The following is an 18,049-nucleotide window of genomic DNA, read 5'->3' as shown; positions in this document are numbered from 1 at the left end:
GTGGGGAAGTGTTGTGTTTTCCAGCACAGCTCTCTCCAAATGAAGCGCTTGCCAGGAGGCTTAAGTCAACTCAGCTGGTAGCACAGATGCCGTCCATTCCCTTCAACGCAGTTGCCAGCGCAGTTCGCACCAAACCCTCTGTGAAGCCAATTTCAAAATGGAGAGCTGTGATTCCAGCTCAGGTCCCTGCTTGATGGGTGAGACGTCATGATTATTGCCCTTCACAAACGGAACAGAACCCATATGTTAGAAACAAAGGTGTCATCCTATTCATTTGGCAACTTTTCCTCCAGTCTCTCCACGCTTGAAAGTGGGACAGAGGTGCTTAGCATACAATATGGAAAACAAAACTTCATCCAATCTAACGACAGGTGGAATATCTCTGCGAGAATAACACATAATCATGGGCATAATTGCATCGTTGCCTCAAGTAGAGGCATAAAAAATAATACTTATATAAAACGCTATTAAACGGGTGTATTCACCGGATAATCGCTGCCTCCAGGTTGAATGAAATGAGGTTAATTAGAAGGCCACTGGAGGCTGAGAATATAATAAATTATATTCTCAGCCTTGTCATTATATTCTCAGCCTTGTCTCAAGTTCAGTTATTTTAATAACTGAACTTGAGACAAGTCATGAAGTGTGTTTGGCAAGTTGGGGATAATTGAAAGTTGACAAACTTAGGGCGAGCAAGGAATTAAAAAATCTGGCAGACACAAAAGGAATGACACAAAATATTATCTAATACAATGCAAAATAAGTGCATCGTAACAGTTTTCAGAAACCCCGCATTAATGAAGGAAAAATACAGCCATTTGACCTTTTTAGCTACAGAAATAGTCATGTTTTGTCAACACCAATTAGCTGGATGAGCATGATGATCATGAAACTACAGTGGAGGGAAATAATTATTTGATCCTCTGCTGAATTTGTAAGTTTGGTTATTTACAAAGAATAGAAAAAACAGGTTTTATGTGGAGAGAGACAGATTATCAACCAAAAGTCCAGGAAAAACACATTACATAAAAGTTATCAATTAAATTGGATGAAATAAGTATTTGAGCCCTTCAACCCACAGACAAGCTGTGTGCCCATGTGGCATACAAATTACAATCAGTCATTCAGTTATGGATACTTCTGATTTCAACTGGTTATGTGTGTAAAGCACACCTGTCCACCAGTTTCTTCCATTCCAACCCCTCCATCCCCACAGGTAAGAGCTAAGAGCTGTCAAAGGACATCAGGGACAAGACTGTAGACCCACGCAAGGCTGGAACGAGCTACAAAATCATCAGCAAGACGTTTGGTGAGAAGGTGCTGATGCAATTATTCAGCTCCTCAGTCAGCTCCATGCAAGATCTGGCCTCATGGGTTGAGGATGTTCATGAGAAACGTGTTGGATCACATGGGGGGAGTTTGAAAGTGAAGCTGAAGGCAGCTGGGACCAGTCATTAACAACATCACTGGTAATGCACTATGGCATAATGAGATGAAATCAAGGTCCCCCCTGCTCAAGGACACACCTGTATAGGCCTATCATAAGTTTGCCAGTGAACATCTGAATGATTTAGAGAAGGCCTGAGATAAATGCTGTGGTCAGATGAAACCTGATGAAGAAGGGTCATGGATGCATCACGAGAGTGACCAAAAACATACTGCTGAGCCTACAAAGGAGCGCCTAAAGAAGACCAGTGGCCTGGTCAGTCTCCAGACCTCAGTCCTATTTAAAAACTCAGTGGAGGAGCTGGAGTATGGAGTTGCCAAACAGCAAGAAACCAAAAGGATTTAGAAGGTTTTTAGGAGTTTGCCAAACTCCCTCCTGGTGTCCAACTGCAAGAAACATCGTACCACTGTGCTAGCCAACAAGGGATTCTCCATTGAAGTGCTACATCATGTTTTCCCAGGGGATCAAATTATCTCAGTGAAAATCAGTTTTTAAGACTTTTATGTGATGTTGTTTTTTTTCTGGACTTTTGGTTCATATTCTGTCTTTCTCAGGTAAAATGAAACTACCATGAATATTAGTGAGCAAACTTATAAATTCATCAGGGGATCAAAGAAGTATTTCCCCCACTGTAAATCCTGGGTTAAACTTTTTCTTTGCAGCAAAGTGATGAATATCCACCACTTACTCATTCCCTGGGCATGACAAACTCCCATATTATCAAATTCCCAGGGTATTAATTAATGCCGTTTTGTCAAAGCTAAAGCTCTGTCTCATTTACACAGAAGGGTCGTTTGGCAGCAGTGTGTGACGTTGGGTTATGGGGCCTTTAACTCATTATTTTTTTCTATGTGTAGAGTTACTTTTTTTGAATGTACATATTTTAGGCCAAACCACAATCATATCCTACACCTAACAAAGCAGACTTTCATGCATAAACCTAACCAACAAGTGAAAGTGCAAGTAAAAGCATGTGGAAACAAACTCTTAGAGCTCATGACAATATTTGATAATGCCAATGTTGCACAAAAAGCCTCATTTGACAAAACACCATTAATCATCGCTCAAGAATGAGACTGTGTTGGTTTGTCATGGCCATTGTGTCAAGGAAGATATGTACCTCACAAAGACTCACAATTAGAAGCACTGAAGATAGAAGGGTGGTAAATCACAAGTCTGTGAACTAGGAAACCATGGTTGTGTCTTAAAAGGATCTTTCCTTTCAACCAAACCTTTTCTTTTCAACTTTTAAACTGCTCAGTCAGGCTTGAATATCATCCTGAACTTTTTTATTTAAAAAAAAAAAAATTCTTTCTCAGTGACAGCTGGTTACACTTTTCCTCTTCTGGTGCGCTGTTCCAAACACCTAAAAACCAGTTTGATTTTTGGGTGGTCAGACAGAACAGTTTTTATCCTATAGTTCAAATAAAATCTTTGGTTTAATATTTCAGGTACTCCACAACATGTCCACACCTAGTGAACACTTGTAAAAAAGCACTTTTAGGTGTGGCCTAGTATGTAACTGATGTGATCATGCCACATCTCGTGGCAACAACAGCTTTGCCACTACAAATGCATCACAACATTTCTTGTGCTCTGTATGCTCAGACCTCCACCTCTTTTATGTGAGTAGCGACTGAACGCTTGATTCAGAGCATGTCTTACCTCAGTGTGGTGTGGCATGGATCATATCTGTTATTAACCTCTGTCTCTCTTCCACAGCATGTCTTTCATCCTGTCTTCCTTCTCTCACCACAACCGGTCGCAGCAGATGGCCCCGCCCCTCCCTGAGCCTGGTTCTGCCGGAGGTTTCTTCCTGTTAAAAGGGAGTTTTTCCTTCCCACTGTCGCCAAAGTGCTTGCTCATAGGGGGTCATATGATTGTTGGGTTTTTCTCTGTATCTATGAAGCGCCTTGAGGCGACTTTTGTTGTGATTTGGCGCTATATAAATAAAATTGAATTGAATTGAATTGGTGTTGCAGTGGTTAGCACCGTCTCCTCACAGTGTGTTCTTGGGACAAATCTGTTGGCTTGTGCGTTTCTGTGTGAAGTTAGCTTGTTCTCCATGTGCCTTCATGGGTTTTCACCCACAGTCCACTTGGGATACTGTGATTATCAAGAAAGTTAATAATCCCCCAAAGTAAAGCTATGGGAAATTATTTTTACACTCAAATCCTTACAAATTATATATATTTTGTGAAGCAGCTGATCTTGAAATGAATGGCCACTTTACATCTACATTACATTTATGTGTTTGTAAATTCTGTATGTAAGAATGTATATGTATAAGAAGAACTACACAGTAAATTTCCCAGTGTTAAATCAGCAGTGTTAAAGTGTATTTACTCTAATAGAGTCATTATAACAACAGCTGGAGCAAAACGCCCCCCAGTGTGGGTGATGATTCCTGGAGTTAAAAGAGACAGTGTCAACGTTACTCTAGAAAGCTCCTCCCACCACAGACTGGTTTTCAAACCATTTTCTTCACATCAGTTGCAGGGTAAGTTGTTCATATTTACTTATTAAACCAACAATTTGACATTTTAAGCACAGGTAGCACGTTAAAATAAGGTTACATTCCTTTTGTCCATGTTTATTATATATTTCATTTTGTACCAGAAGCAAATGTGACACTATCTGTATGCTAATGTAAGGTTGTTAATTAGCTAAAAAAGTTGACTGATATCAGTGTTGGACTGTAAGGCTTGTTATCAAAATTTATTTCAGTGTGTAGTGGTGATTGTGTTGTGTTCTAGCATGTTCGAAATTCCATTAAATGAAACCCTCCATGTGTTGGGATCTACATATTAACATTAGCTAGCTAACTAGCATTTTGGCTAACCTCAGTGCGCGGGCAATTCGCTAGTTATCGTTAAATTTTAAATCACCTAACTCAAGCATTAACTAATTAAAATTGTACACTAAATGTTACATCTTTCTTTTTTTCTTTTTTTGATACCTAGGTACCAGATATAGAGGTCGTTTTTAGTAAGGTTATTGTCTTATTTTAACTCGGCTGTCTTCAGCGATTTTACAGTTACAGGATTACAACCAGCAGGTGTTATAAGCTTGATAAAATATCCAAAATGTCCAGGATTCAGTTTTTAATGCATTTTTTAGTAGTTTGAATTTAAGATGACAGCGTTTGTATTTATTGTGAGTTGATGGTATTGACAAAAGTTACCCTGCTGCTTTCCATTTTGGTTACCAGACTGTTCAGTATGTTAAACTAAAGATGAACAAAATACTGACTCCCTAGTGCTAAGTTAGGTCAGACAAATGGTAAAAAGTAGTAGTTATTATTTTAGTTTTGTATTGAGGATTATATCTTGACACCTTGTTACACTGACATAAAAGTAACATACAGTGTAAGAAATCACATTGCAAGGCTGTTTATGGGACTGTTTTAATATTCACATTTTCTGTTTACTGTAGTTCAATGAAGAGCACTGACTATAAGAAATTACTGTCTACAGGAAGCATGCTGCTTAAAGCAAAACTCGGAGGTGTGCAGAAATTTGTTAGAGTATCTGAGCCAAGCCTTAAGGAGTTTTTGATTGCCGGTAAGAAACCAACATTGTATTAAAAAGGTGTACAAGAGGCTTTAAGTTCTTTTTGTTATTTAGTCTCGTCAAACTGCATTTTATGATTAATTGAAAATGATCTGTGTTTTGGAAGCATCTTAGTTATGAATGTATATTTAGTGGGGGGGGAAACTGCATAATGTGAGTGTCACTCCTTTTAATCTACCACTTATCAAGCATGTTAGTGGCGCTTAATAATTTAGCCTTTGTTTATCTGACTCATTTTTGAAAGAGTATCTTGAAATGATCTTTATTTTAAGCTACAAAACATTAAATGTCATGTCTTTTTGTTTACACAAACTTGTGTGCTTGTTTCCAGCATTTGCAAAGTTTGGTGCGCCAGCCGTAACAGAAGGAGTGAAAGTTTTTGATAGTTCAGGGACTGAGTTGGATGAGGATGTTTTTGAGGATATAGTAACAGATCCCTCAACCGGGGTACTAACCATCAAATATGAAACAGGTTTGTTTGAGTGATTTGTGTTTCATTGGATGTCTTTTTTTTTTTTAGTGTCATTATTACATTGTTTAATCAAAGAGTGTATAAAATGAGTCTATGGAGGGACCATGTAAACTAATTTGTTTTGCTTCTATTTTTAAGGTCTGGAAACATCTGTTGCAGAAGTGTCTCCTGAGCGGTTCTGTCACGGCTGCCGAGGCGAGCCGTGTGGAGTTGGAAGAAGGACCCAAGATGCAGGCAGTGGATGAGATACCGGTGGTTTTATTTACAGAGGTGTAGTGGCAAACAAACAGTGGGGCATAACAAATAACTAAAGACACCTAAACTGGGAGAACTAAAAATAACAGACCTGGGAGCATATGACAACGGGATGAGAAGCAGAGAGACGCAGCCGAGGAACAGGACACCGTGGAACACAGGGTAACGCAGACTGACACGGAGTTACACAGACGAACCGGCAACAGGCAGGAGAACACACAGGGCTTAAATACACACACCAGTAATCAGGGGATGAGAGACAGGAGGGCAACACAGCTGGGAGGAATCTGGGCTGACGGGACAGGGGAAACGTAAACTGATCACACTCACATACGACGCGGACCTTCACAATAAAACAGGAAACTCAGACACATGGAACCAGACAAGACATTGAACTAAACAGACAGATTCACAAACAGATGGGGTGACACCATAGACAGAGACACAGACTCAAAGGCAGACCAAATATAACACACAGAACTCAAACAATAATAATCATCATCATAAACTAGAAAATGATAACTAAAAGCGCTGGGTCACCGACCCAGGACCATGACAGTACCCCCCCCTCAAGGGCTGGCTCCAGACAGCCCAGCAGAAACACAAAAACGGACCAAAACCAAAAAAGAAAAGCACCCGACCAGGGTGGGCGGAGGGGGCCCAGGACGGAGGGACAGAGTCCAAAAAGGCCCAGATGGTCAAGTTCAGGAGGCCGACCATGCGAATGGCAGCGGGGCAGGTCCCGATGCCGGCCACGCAGTAGGCAGTGGCGTGGAAACAGTTCTGGGGGCCGACCGTGCGGACGGCAACAGCGGCGTGGAAACAGTTCTGGGGGCCGACCGTGCGGACGGCAACAGCGGCGTGGAAACAGTTCTGGGGGCCGACCGTGCGGACGGCAACAGCGGCGTGGAAACAGTTCTGGGGGCCGACCGTGCGGACGGCAACAGCGGCGTGGAAACAGTTCTGGGGGCCGACCGTGCGGACGGCAACAGCGGCGTGGAAACAAGTCCGGAGGCCGGCCACGCGGAAGGCAGTGGCGGCGTTCAGGAGGGCGTCCACGGTGGCGGAGATGCCCAACAAGCGGCCAGGCAGATGACCGACGATGTGGAGGTGGTAGTAGGGGACCTGAAGGCTGCGTGGCCCCTGCAGCCCCAGGTGAAGCGGAGGCTGGACCAGACGAGGCGGAAGCTGAAGCGGAGGCTGGACCAGACGAGGCGGAAGCTGATGAGGAGGCTGGACCAGACGAGGCGGACGCTGATGAGGAGGCTGGACCAGACGAGGCGGACGCTGATGAGGAGGCTGGACCAGACGAGGCGGACGCTGATGAGGAGGCTGGACCAGACGAGGCGGACGCTGATGAGGAGGCTGGACCAGACGAGGCTGAAGCAGAAGCGGAGGCTGGACCAGGCGAGGCTGAAGCAGAAGCGGAGGCTGGACCAGGCGAGGCAGCAGCTGATGAGGAGGCTGAAGCTGGGCCAGGCGAAGCAGCTGATGAGGAGGCTGAAGCCGGACCAGGCGAAGCAGCTGATGCTGAAGCAGAAGCCGGACCAGGCGAAGCAGCTGATGCTGAAGCAGAAGCCGGACCAGGCGATGCTGATGAGGATGCTGGAGCCGGACCAGGCGACGCTGATGAGGATGCTGGAGCCGGACCAGGCGACGCTGATGAGGACACAGAGGCTGGACCAGATGAGGATGAAGACACAGAGGCTGGACCAGACGAGGATGAAGCAGTGGCTGGACCAGACGAGGATGAAGCAGTGGCTGGACCAGACGAGGATGAAGCAGTGGCTGGACCAGGCGAAGCGGTTGAAGCAGTGGCTGGACCAGGCGAAGCGGATGAAGCCAAAGCAGACACTGGACCAGGCGAGGAGGATGCTGAAGCAGATGCTGGACCAGGCGATGAGGATGCTGAAGCAGATGCTGAAACCGGACCAGGCGAGGCCGAAGACACGGGGGCTGGACCAGGCGAGGCCGAAGACTCTGAGGCCGCAGCAGGCGAGGACGATGAAGCTGCAGCAGGCGAGGACGATGAAGCTGCAGCAGGCGATGAGACTGCAGCTGGTGATGAGACTGCAGCTGATGGCTGGACGGGCTCCTCGGGCCCCCCAGCTAACGAGGCAGAAGGCTGGACGGGCTCCTCGGGCCCCCCAGCTGACGAGGCAGGACGCTGGACGGGCTCCTCGGGCCCCCCAGCTGACGAGGCAGAAGGCTGGACGGGCTCCTCGGGCCCCCCAGCAAAAACAGTCTCAGAACCAGTGGGCACTGGAGCCCCTGGCACACACAGAACAGAACCAGCAGGTGCGGAGACCTCTGGCAGGGACGCAACAGAACCAGCAGGCACACGGGCCTCTGGCAGACAGAAAGTGGACTGCAGCTGCACTGAGCAGTGACTCAGCTCAGGCAGCGACAGTCCGGTGCAGTCCTCAGCTGGCTTCTTAACCTCCAGGGGTCCAGAGTCAGCTGGGGGCTCAACCCCAGCCTCTGGGGAGGCCCTGGAGCGTGTCGCAGTCTCAGAACTGGCCAGCTCTTGAGGAATGTTTCCATTGTTCTTGGGTTTGTCTCTCTGCTTAGAGTACGAAGTAGTTGAACTGTCCGTTATGGGTTGGACTGACATGGCTTGCTGTACAGGAGGAGTAGGTGAAGGTGATGGCTGAACAGGTGGTGGAGCAACTGACACAGGATGCAGGGCTGGTGGCTGCTGAGCAGGAGGCTGAACTGAGGATAAAGCTAATGATTCTTCTGCCAACCGGGCTACTGACTGGGCCATGGATTGTAACAGCGTTTGTAATAAGTCTGGCTGTGACTGTAATTGAGCTATGGATTGTGAGGCTGAATGTGGCGGAGGTGGCGACTGGGCTTCTGGCCGGGCGGCTAACTGAGCTTCTGGCCGGGCGGCTAACTGAGCTTCTGGCCGGGCGGCTAACTGAGCTTCTGGCCGGGCGGCTAACTGAGCTTCAGGCGATAAACAGTTTTTGTCCTGTGCCGTACAGAACATCACCCCTGAGTAAACGGTCCCACAGTTCAGACCAATAATACTGTCCTGTCCACTCACCACAGCTGGCCGCTCGGAAATCCCCAGGTCCAACTGTGGCGAGGAGCGTCGGCAGCGTGAGCGCCGTTTCCCCCTTGAAGGCTGGGTTGACGGGCCGGGCAGAACATCCTCTGTCGGACCGGGCAGTGAAGCATGAGTTGCAGGGTGGGTGGTAGCAGCCGGGGGGTGAAGACGGAGTCCGTTCAGAATGAAATTCTGTGCGAGCGGGTGAAGTGAGCTGAGCAGCCAGGGGAGACCAGAAACCAAGCGCTATAGCCGATTAGCCACGGCTTGGCGAAATTCTCTCCCCTCGTGCTCCAGCCACGCGTTAATTACACTCAACAAAAATATAAACGCAACACCTTTGTTACTGCTCCCATTCCCCATGGGATGGACGTAGAGACCTAAAATTCATTCCAGATACACAATATAACCATCCCTCCCAAACAGTGGTCACAAATCAGTCCAAATGTGTGGTAGTGGGCACATCTGCTATATTGAGATAATCCATCCCACCTCACAGGTGTGCCACATCAGGATGCTGATCTGACATCATGAGTAGTGCACAGGTGTACCTCAGACTGCCCACAACAAAAGGCCACCCTGGAATGTGCAGTTTTTTTGCGCTATTGGGGGTCTGGGGACCCAGAACCGGTCAGTATCTGGTGTGACCACCATTTGCCTCATGCAGTGCAACACATCGTCGCATGGAGTCTATCAGATTGTCAATTGTGGCCTGTGGAATGTTGGTCCACTCCACTTCAATGGCTGTGCGAGGTTGTTGGATATTCGTGGGAACTGGTACACGCTGTCGTATACGCCGGTCAAGCACATCCCGAACATGCTCAATGGGTGACATGTCCGGTGAGTATGCTGGCCATGCAAGAACTGGGACATTCTCAGCTGCCATCTGCCCTTAACAATGTGAACCATGATTCATCCGTGAAGCGCACACCTCTCCAACGTGCCAGACGCCATCGAATGTGAGCATTTGCCCACACAAGTCTGTTACGGCGACGAGCTGGAGTCAGGTCAAGACCCCGATGAGGACGACGGGCATGCAGTTGAGCGTCCCTGAGACGGTTTCTGACAGTTTGTGCAGAAATTGTTTGGTTGTGCAAACCAATTGTTCCAGCAGCTGTCTGGGTGGCTGGTCTCAGACGATCTTGGAGGTGAACCTGCTGGATGTGGAGGTCCTGGGCTGGTGTGGTTACACGAGGTCTGCGGTTGTGAGGCCGGTTGGATGTGCTGCCATATTCTCTGAAATGCCTGTGGAGACGGCTTATGGTTGAGAAATGAACATTCAATGCACGGGCGACAGATCTGGTTGACATTCCTGCTGTCAGCATGCCAATTGCACGCTCCCTCATTGCTTGTGGCATCTGTGGCATTTTGCTGTGAGACAAAACTGCACATTCCAGGGTGGCCTTTTGTTGTGGGCAGTCTGAGGTACACCTGTGCACTACTCATGATGTCAGATCAGCATCCTGATGTGGCACACCTGTGAGGTGGGATGGATTATCTCAATATAGCAGATGTGCCCACTACCACACATTTGGACTGATTTGTGACCACTGTTTGGGAGGGTTGGTTATATTGTGTATCTGGAATGAATTTTAGGTCTCTACGTCCATCCCATGGGGAATGGGAGCAGTAACAAAGGTGTTGCGTTTATATTTTTGTTGAGTGTAATTTGTCCACGGAGTAAACAATGTCCTCCCGGAGCTCCTTGGGCGGGTTGAATGCTGCTGGGTCCATAGTGGCCGGTTCGTACTGTCACGGCTGCCGAGGCGAGCCGTGTGGAGTTGGAAGAAGGACCCAAGATGCAGGCAGTGGATGAGATACCGGTGGTTTTATTTACAGAGGTGTAGTGGCAAACAAACAGTGGGGCATAACAAATAACTAAAGATACCTAAACTGGGAGAACTAAAAATAACAGACCTGGGAGCATATGACAACGGGATGAGAAGCAGAGAGACGCAGACGAGGAACAGGACACCGTGGAACACAGGGTAACGCAGACTGACACGGAGTTACACAGACGAACCGGCAACAGGCAGGAGAACACACAGGGCTTAAATACACACACCAGTAATCAGGGGATGAGAGACAGGAGGGCAACACAGCTGGGAGGAATCTGGGCTGACGGGACAGGGGAAACGTAAACTGATCACACTCACATACGACGCGGACCTTCACAATAAAACAGGAAACTCAGACACATGGAACCAGACAAGACATTGAACTAAACAGACAGATTCACAAACAGATGGGGTGACACCATAGACAGAGACACAGACTCAAAGGCAGACCAAATATAACACACAGAACTCAAACAATAATAATCATCATCATAAACTAGAAAATGATAACTAAAAGCGCTGGGTCACCGACCCAGGACCATGACAGGTTCCAGTTATCATCGCCACATTCATCAGATTCACAGGATACGGTCATCCTTTCAGACAGCCCTTTGAGGAAACGTCAGAAGCTGGATGCAGAAGCTAAGCAAGTAAGAGTTAACAGATTTCCACATTCTTCTAATAGTGTCTTTTTTGTTTGTAGTTTAAGTGTTCTGAACTGTAGTGGTTATATCAACATGTAGAATGTTTTTATTGTGTTTTCCAGTTGGTGGAATCCATTCTCACAAGCAAACCTGGTGGAGAACGTATAATAAATGAGTACAATCGGACCAAGTCCCTGGTGGATGAAACCAGAAGAAAAATGGTCAACATACTGGTAGCTGACATGACAGAAAAAAATGGGTAATTTATTTCTGGCCCTGTGATTTTTACTATCATTTTCAAATTATTTTAAATCTCTATTAATTCCAGCGAAGCTGACTAGTTCTTTTCCTTTTGATCTTGCAGTACATCACCACCACGGCAGGTAAAAGAAATGTATGCCAGAGGAATTGTAACCTTTTTCCCTTACCTCAGTGACCCGTACTTAGGGCTGGGCCATATTATACCGTTCACGGTAATACCGGTATAATGTTAGGCAACGATAGGAAAATAAAATATCGCGATAGAATGGGAGTAAAACGCGCATGCGCAGTGCCTTTGTTTTCATACGCACATGGCCGATTGTTGAGTGAAACAGATGAACCAGAATTGGTTTGTAAAAATGGTGCAACTTCCGTGATGTGGAACTGGTTTGGTGTTTGTCCGTCAGATACACGACAAAGCACATTTTTTTGCAGAACATGCAAGCGGCCGTTGTTATTGTCATATTTGTCGGATTAAGATGCTCTTAAATCTGGGAGTAATCTGGGTCCTAAACTCCGTATGCTTCAGGTCAAACAACACTGCAGCATCACTTAGAGTTAAAAACTGTCTAAATTCTTTCATCTTTAATAAAACGATCAGCATTGCTGCTTTACCAGGTGTAACTATGAAGTTTAACTTCCAGGCATCCATGAAAACAAAATGTATTACATTTAACGGAGTTAGAAGTTAGCAGGAAGCTAGCGGAAGTTAGCTCGCTAGTTTCGCTAGTTACCTAAGCATGATATTGCATGTTCTGACTAAGATTTCTGAAAAAAATCAAACGTACAGCTCTGCTATCACTTCCAACATAAATGAAGACAGGAAACTAAACAGCAGTGACGTTTGTAGGGTTACTGAAGTTGGGCTAGCTGGTATATAATGATGTGTTACGTGATCGCTAGCGACACAGCTATGTTAGCATAACATAAACAGTGAAGCTGGAGGACGAACACTAATACTTTTCCACTTATAAAAGTTAACGTGAAGGTTCCTAATGGTTAGAGACAAATGCAATCGCATGGCAGGATGCTGTAAACGGACCAAACTTCAGTCAGGAGAACAACTGAGATAATCCATCCACAATACGAGGTTAGTCATTAATATACTGCAACAACATGGGAATAGAGCAGCTGCCAGAGAATTCAACATTAATGAATCAATGGTACAGAAGTGGAGGAAGCAAGAAGAATGAGTTTAATAAAGTTTGATTTATCTGACTGCTTTGTTTCGCTTAATGTGCCTTATAATCCCGTGCACCTTATGGTCCGAAAAATGCGTACTGCACACACTGCAGTTTAATGTTGCAAAGCACCTCTTTTTAACTTCAGTGGATATTATACATGGTTATGCTCAGGATATGTCAGCCCATTTCTACTGGAAATGCCTTTGGGTTAAACTTTCAGCAAGAAATTTGCATTTGCACTGTTAAATTTTTATAAAGCTTTAATGTACATAAAAACCAGCTTCTTGTTTAAGTGAAAATAAATGGAAGGTTGTCTTTTTGCGCTAGTAATGTTGTGGAGTTGTATTTTGTCTCGCATCAATTATATCGTCAGTTAAATCGTTATCGCAAATTTTCAAATATATATCGTGATAAATATTTTTGGCCATATCGCCCTGCTCTACCCGTACTCAAAAAATGGCTATGTAAGTAGCTAACAGCAATAACTGATACAACTAAAATCAAAATTTTAAATCCTGCCAAAATGTATGTCCTTATCAACTGTTCATGGTCACATAACTTACTGATAAATTAATAAACAAAATGTCTGTATATGTCACTCTCCAAGGAACATTATTATGATGGCGAGAGTGGCACTGGGTACTTGGCCTGGAGGATTAAAACCATACAGAGATGCACTGCTAAAGAGAGGCGATTAACATCTGGAGGTAACACTTATAATTCAGTGGAAACGTATAATACAGTTCCAAATTGTGGTTCTGTATTAATAATGGTTATCAAATGTTATTATTAGTTTTGATAAAGTTGTATTTCATATTGTCTAGCACCAGGAGATGGATCATTGGGTGAAGACCAGTGTGGAGGACCAACTGTCAGACGAGAGTTGCAGTTTGTTACAGAGAACGTGCTGAGTGAGGATGAGTGCAAGGAAGCAATCTCTCTGATGAAACATTCAGCTGATGAAGACACAGTCAAGAAGAAGATGAAGTTGACATTTGTTTATCGACACAACATGGTCCTTGACCCCCTGCTGTCAAGCAACATACTGTCTGTGTTTCCACGTTTCAAAGATATCAAAGGCTTGGTGAATATTTTTCATTACGTTGACAATGTAAACACATTTTATTTTTTGCAGATAGCAGATATAATTCTCTGTTCTCTATCCCTGTTACAGATCGAACAGGATTTTGTACTGATGTTTGGTGAGGATGTATCAGGCAGGTTGCTGGAGAGGTGGCCAACAACATTCAAAAGAAAGATTATCCAACAAGGCAGAAAGCTTCCTTCTACCAGTGACCTGGAAGAACTCTTGCTGGCAGCTGACTCTCCTGAGGATGCCACTGAAGTTAATGCTGACATTGGTGAGCTGTTATTTCTTTAATTAGAACATTCACAGGATATATAATGTTTGTCACAGAACAGCTGTCCTTTTGTATTTTGGGTCTACTCAAACATTTTGTCAATGCAGATGCATTGAAATTTGTTATTGATGAGGATGATTCAACTTTATTAAAAACAAATATATTTTTTCAGGCTGGGACAGTGACCTCTCAGCGATTCTATTGCTATTACATTTGATTCCACCATCTGGTCAGGGTCGGAAGAGACCAGGAACGGTGTCAGCTTCTCAAGCAGAAAGGCATCTTGTGGTCTTCAAGAAGGTTTGTTTCTTTTCTATTTTTATGGTATGAATTACCAGTTTAAGAAACACTTGATTCTTATTGCCTGTCTGTATTTGTCTTTTCAGACTGGAACAAATATCCAAGAGCACCTTGATGCCATCACTACCAGCACTCAACCCTACCTCCTGGCTGTTGGGGTGAAAAAGCATGACATCCACCAGTTCTTCATTATTCTTGACAAGAATGCCATACCATGCAAGTCTACCTCTTCACTTGGTGCTTTTGATGAACTGTTTAAAGCACATTTTGTGTTTGGCACATCTTACAACACCATGCTTCACAACATGTACACGTTCATCCAAACCACTGTGTACAATATAGATGTTGGCAAAATCAAAGAAAGTCCCAGAGTTGCTGAAATAAGGACAAGGTTGCTTCGTTAGGGCTTGAAGGTTAATTCTCCATCATGAAGTGTTTTGTCTGTCAAGCTGAGTTTACTGGTTCAAACATGCTTGTTAGGCATTTACAGTTAGTCCATGGTTACTTACCTGGAAGAAACCTTCGCCTTAAATGTGCCCAGCGTGACTGTGGCTGTGTGTTTGGCACTTTTTCAGGTTTTAGAAAACATTTAAATACCAAACACCTTAACTATTTCGACCAACAGGCTGACACTGATGTTAATTTACAGCCTGATGTGGCAGTTAAAGAAGTTAGCACTACAGGGCAGGTGGTGTCAACTAATGTAGAAGAAACACCCACAACATCTGAAATGTTGAAAAGTTCAAATAAGAGCACTTTGGATATGTGTGCCTCTACTGTTGCACAGCTCAGGGCAGCTGGATTAAGCCAATCTACTGTGAATAGTTTTGTCTCCTCAATGGAGGAAGTGTTTTTTGAGATTCATACTCAGGCTAAAGATGCAGCTTTACAGAGCTTACCTTCACAGGACACTTCAAGTAAAAAGAAATTAGAGCAGTCATTCAAAAACTTTGAAAACCCATTCACACTGTTAAATTCAGAAGCTAAACGAAATAGGCACTTTAAACAAAAATGGGCAACTGTTGAACCTGTTGAAATGGTGCTTGGCACAAGATTTGACAGTAGAAGAAACAAGATCACAGGGACTTTTGATCAAGTCATTGTAACCGATAGGTTTGCATATGTTCCTATTTTGGAAACACTGAAAACTATCTTTCAAAACCACCATGTTGTCGACATGTTCAAGTCAAGGAATATGTCCAGAGAAGGCGTGTATGCAGTAGAGCAGGGCGATATGGCCAAAAATATTTATCACGATATATATTTGAAAATTTGCGATAACGATATAACCGACGATATAATTGATGCGAGACAAAATACAACTCCACAACATTACTAGCGCAAAAAGACAACCTTCAATTTATTTTCACTTAAACAAGAAGCTGGTTTTTATGTACATTAAAGCTTTATAAAAATGTAACAGTGCAAATGCAAATTCCTTGCTGAAAGTTTAACCAAAAGGCATTTCCAGTAGAAATGGGCTGACATATCCTGAGCATAACCATGTATAATATCCACTGAAGTTAAAAAGAGGTGCTTTGCAACATTAAACTGCAGTGTGCAGTACGTATTTTTCGGACAATAAGGTGCACGGGATTATAAGGCACATTAAGCGAAACAAAGCAGTCAGATAAATCAAACTTTATTAAACTCATTCTTCTAGCGAGCTAACTTCCGCTAGCTTCCTGCTAACTTCTAACTCCGTTAAATGTAATAACTTTTGTTTTCATGGATGCCTGGAAGTTAAACTTCATAGTTACACCTGGTAAAGCAGCAATGCTGATCGTTTTATTAAAGATGAAAGAATTTAGACAGTTTTTAACTCTAAGTGATGCTGCAGTGTTGTTTGACCTGAAGCATACGGAGTTTAGGACCCAGATTACTCCCAGATTTAAGAGCATCTTAATCCGACAAATATGACAATAACAACGGCCGCTTGCATGTTCTGCAAAAAAATGTGCTTTGTCGTGTATCTGACGGACAAACACCAAACCAGTTCCACATCACGGAAGTTGCACCATTTTTACAAACCAATTCTGGTTCATCTGTTTCACTCAACAATCGGCCATGTGCGTATGAAAACAAAGGCACTGCGCATGCGCGTTTTACTCCCATTCTATCGCGATATTTCATTTTCCTATCGTTGCCTAACATTATACCGGTATTACCGTGAACGGTATAATATGGCCCAGCCCTAGTATGCAGACTTAATCGATGCTGCCTATGTTAAAAGATGTCCCCTATTTTCTGCAGAAAAAGATGCCTTACAAATTCAACTGTTTTATGATGACTTTGAAACGGCAAATCCCCTGGGCTCTAAAAAGGGTGTACATAAATTAGGTGCAATATACTTTACACTAAGGAATTTTCCTCCAATCTTTAATTCGTTGTTGGTCAATATTCATTTGTGTGCTCTTTTTCATGCACAAGACTCAAAGCGTTATGGCTTTAATTCAATCCTTGAGCCACTTGTCAATGATCTGAAAGTTCTTGAGACAGAGGGACTGAAACTTCCCATGTTTAAACACTTGGTTCATGGCACTGTAATCCAGGTCACTGGGGACAATCTTGGCTTGCATAGTCTGTTTGGGTTCGTGGAGTCATTTGCAGCTCGATATTGTTGTCGTTTTTGTCTGCTTGAGAAGGATTGTTTTCAAAGTGTGTTCTGTGAAGATGATTCTGGTGTTGCACTAAGAACTCTTGATATGCATAAGCAGCACTGTGAAAGTGTACAAAGAGATCCTACGCTACCTCATGTATGTGGTGTGAAACGCACTTGTCTCTTGAATTCACTTAAATATTTCAACACAGCCAACAATTTTTCTGTAGATATCATGCATGACATTTTGGAGGGAATTGCTCAGTTAGAGGTGAAACTTGTGCTGCTGTACATTCAGGAGAACTTCCTAAGTGCTGAACAACTTGCTGGTAGAATACATGCCTTTGACTATGGCTTCAATCAGCAGCGAAATCGCCCACCAAGGGTAAAGTTGTTTGATGGCAGTAATGATTTAGGACTAAATGCAATTCAATCTTGGTGCTTATTGCGTAATGTACCTTTGATGTTTGGCGATTTGGTACAGGTGGGTGATAGCTACTGGCATCTTCTACTTCTGCTTCTACAAATTGTCAATATTGTGTTTTCACCAGTGCTGTCAGAAGGTATGACCATCTACCTCAAACATTTAATTATTGATCATCATCAGCTCTTTAAGCAGTTATTTCCTACACTCAGTCTCCTACCAAAGCATCACTTCATGATACATTACCCTCGCAGTATACGAAATATTGGCCCAATTCTGCACATGTGGTGCATGCGTTACGAAGCCAAACATAACTTCTTTAAGAAGCAATTAAAAAGCTTTAAAAACATTACAATGACATTGGCCAAGAAACACCAAAGTTGTATGGCCATGTATTGGGAGTCTTTTAGCCTCGAAAGATTAGCTTTAGGACCAGGAAAGATGGTGACACTTGGAGAGCTGAAAGAAGGTCCAGAAATTGCTTTAAAATTTGGAGCTGCGTTGTCTACCAGTGTTTTTTCAGCTAAGTGGATAAAACATCATGGTACAGAGTACCGCCCTGACTTTATCATCTGTACAGAGGTAGTGTCTGAGATTCCAGTGTTTTATAAGATCAAAAGTATTGTTGTGAAAGATG

General features: G+C 43.9%; 1 protein-coding gene across 3 annotated transcripts; it reads left to right on the top strand.

Annotated features, from left to right (window-relative positions):
* The first annotated feature begins 3,847 nt into the window (after positions 1 to 3,847).
* Positions 3,848 to 14,939, top strand: LOC147329931 (uncharacterized). 3 transcript variants are annotated; one of them, XM_086291351.1, is made up of 13 exons: positions 3,848 to 3,947; positions 4,924 to 5,010; positions 5,351 to 5,491; positions 5,630 to 5,666; positions 11,187 to 11,289; positions 11,406 to 11,542; positions 11,648 to 11,718; positions 13,170 to 13,192; positions 13,336 to 13,435; positions 13,553 to 13,812; positions 13,903 to 14,089; positions 14,262 to 14,389; positions 14,476 to 14,934. In XM_086291351.1, the coding sequence occupies exons 1-13, from the start codon at positions 3,848 to 3,850 to the stop codon at positions 14,791 to 14,793; spliced, it is 1,692 nt and encodes a 563-aa protein (XP_086147477.1). In that variant the 3' UTR covers positions 14,794 to 14,934. The 3 variants fall into 3 exon arrangements, with proteins under 3 accessions (XP_086147477.1, XP_086147476.1, XP_086147478.1); XM_086291350.1 differs by having other exon boundaries at positions 13,553 to 14,089; positions 14,476 to 14,939; XM_086291352.1 differs by lacking the exons at positions 3,848 to 3,947; positions 13,170 to 13,192 and having other exon boundaries at positions 4,013 to 5,010; positions 11,648 to 11,765; positions 14,476 to 14,932.
* The last annotated feature ends 3,110 nt before the right edge of the window (positions 14,940 to 18,049 follow it).

Source organism: Aulonocara sp. 'chitande type north' Nkhata Bay, linkage group LG5 (assembly GCF_057382095.1).
Source record: "Aulonocara sp. 'chitande type north' Nkhata Bay isolate Kocher_YH1m ecotype deep benthic linkage group LG5, A_spYH_male_GT1.1, whole genome shotgun sequence".
Classification (NCBI taxonomy): domain Eukaryota; kingdom Metazoa; phylum Chordata; class Actinopteri; order Cichliformes; family Cichlidae; genus Aulonocara; species Aulonocara sp. 'chitande type north' Nkhata Bay.
This window is presented reverse-complemented; position numbering and strand designations above follow the sequence as displayed.

Excerpts from the sequence above, each read along its gene's own strand:
- LOC147329931 (XM_086291350.1), top strand. The coding sequence starts at position 3,848 with ATGATTCCTGGAGTTAAAAGAGACAGTGTCAACGTTACTCTAGAAAGC. Across the intron at positions 11,719-13,169 it reads CTTTTTCCCTTACCTCAGTG|ACCCGTACTCAAAAAATGGC; the intron begins ACCCGTACTTAG and ends TCGCCCTGCTCT. Across the intron at positions 13,436-13,552 it reads GAGGCGATTAACATCTGGAG|CACCAGGAGATGGATCATTG; the intron begins GTAACACTTATA and ends CATATTGTCTAG.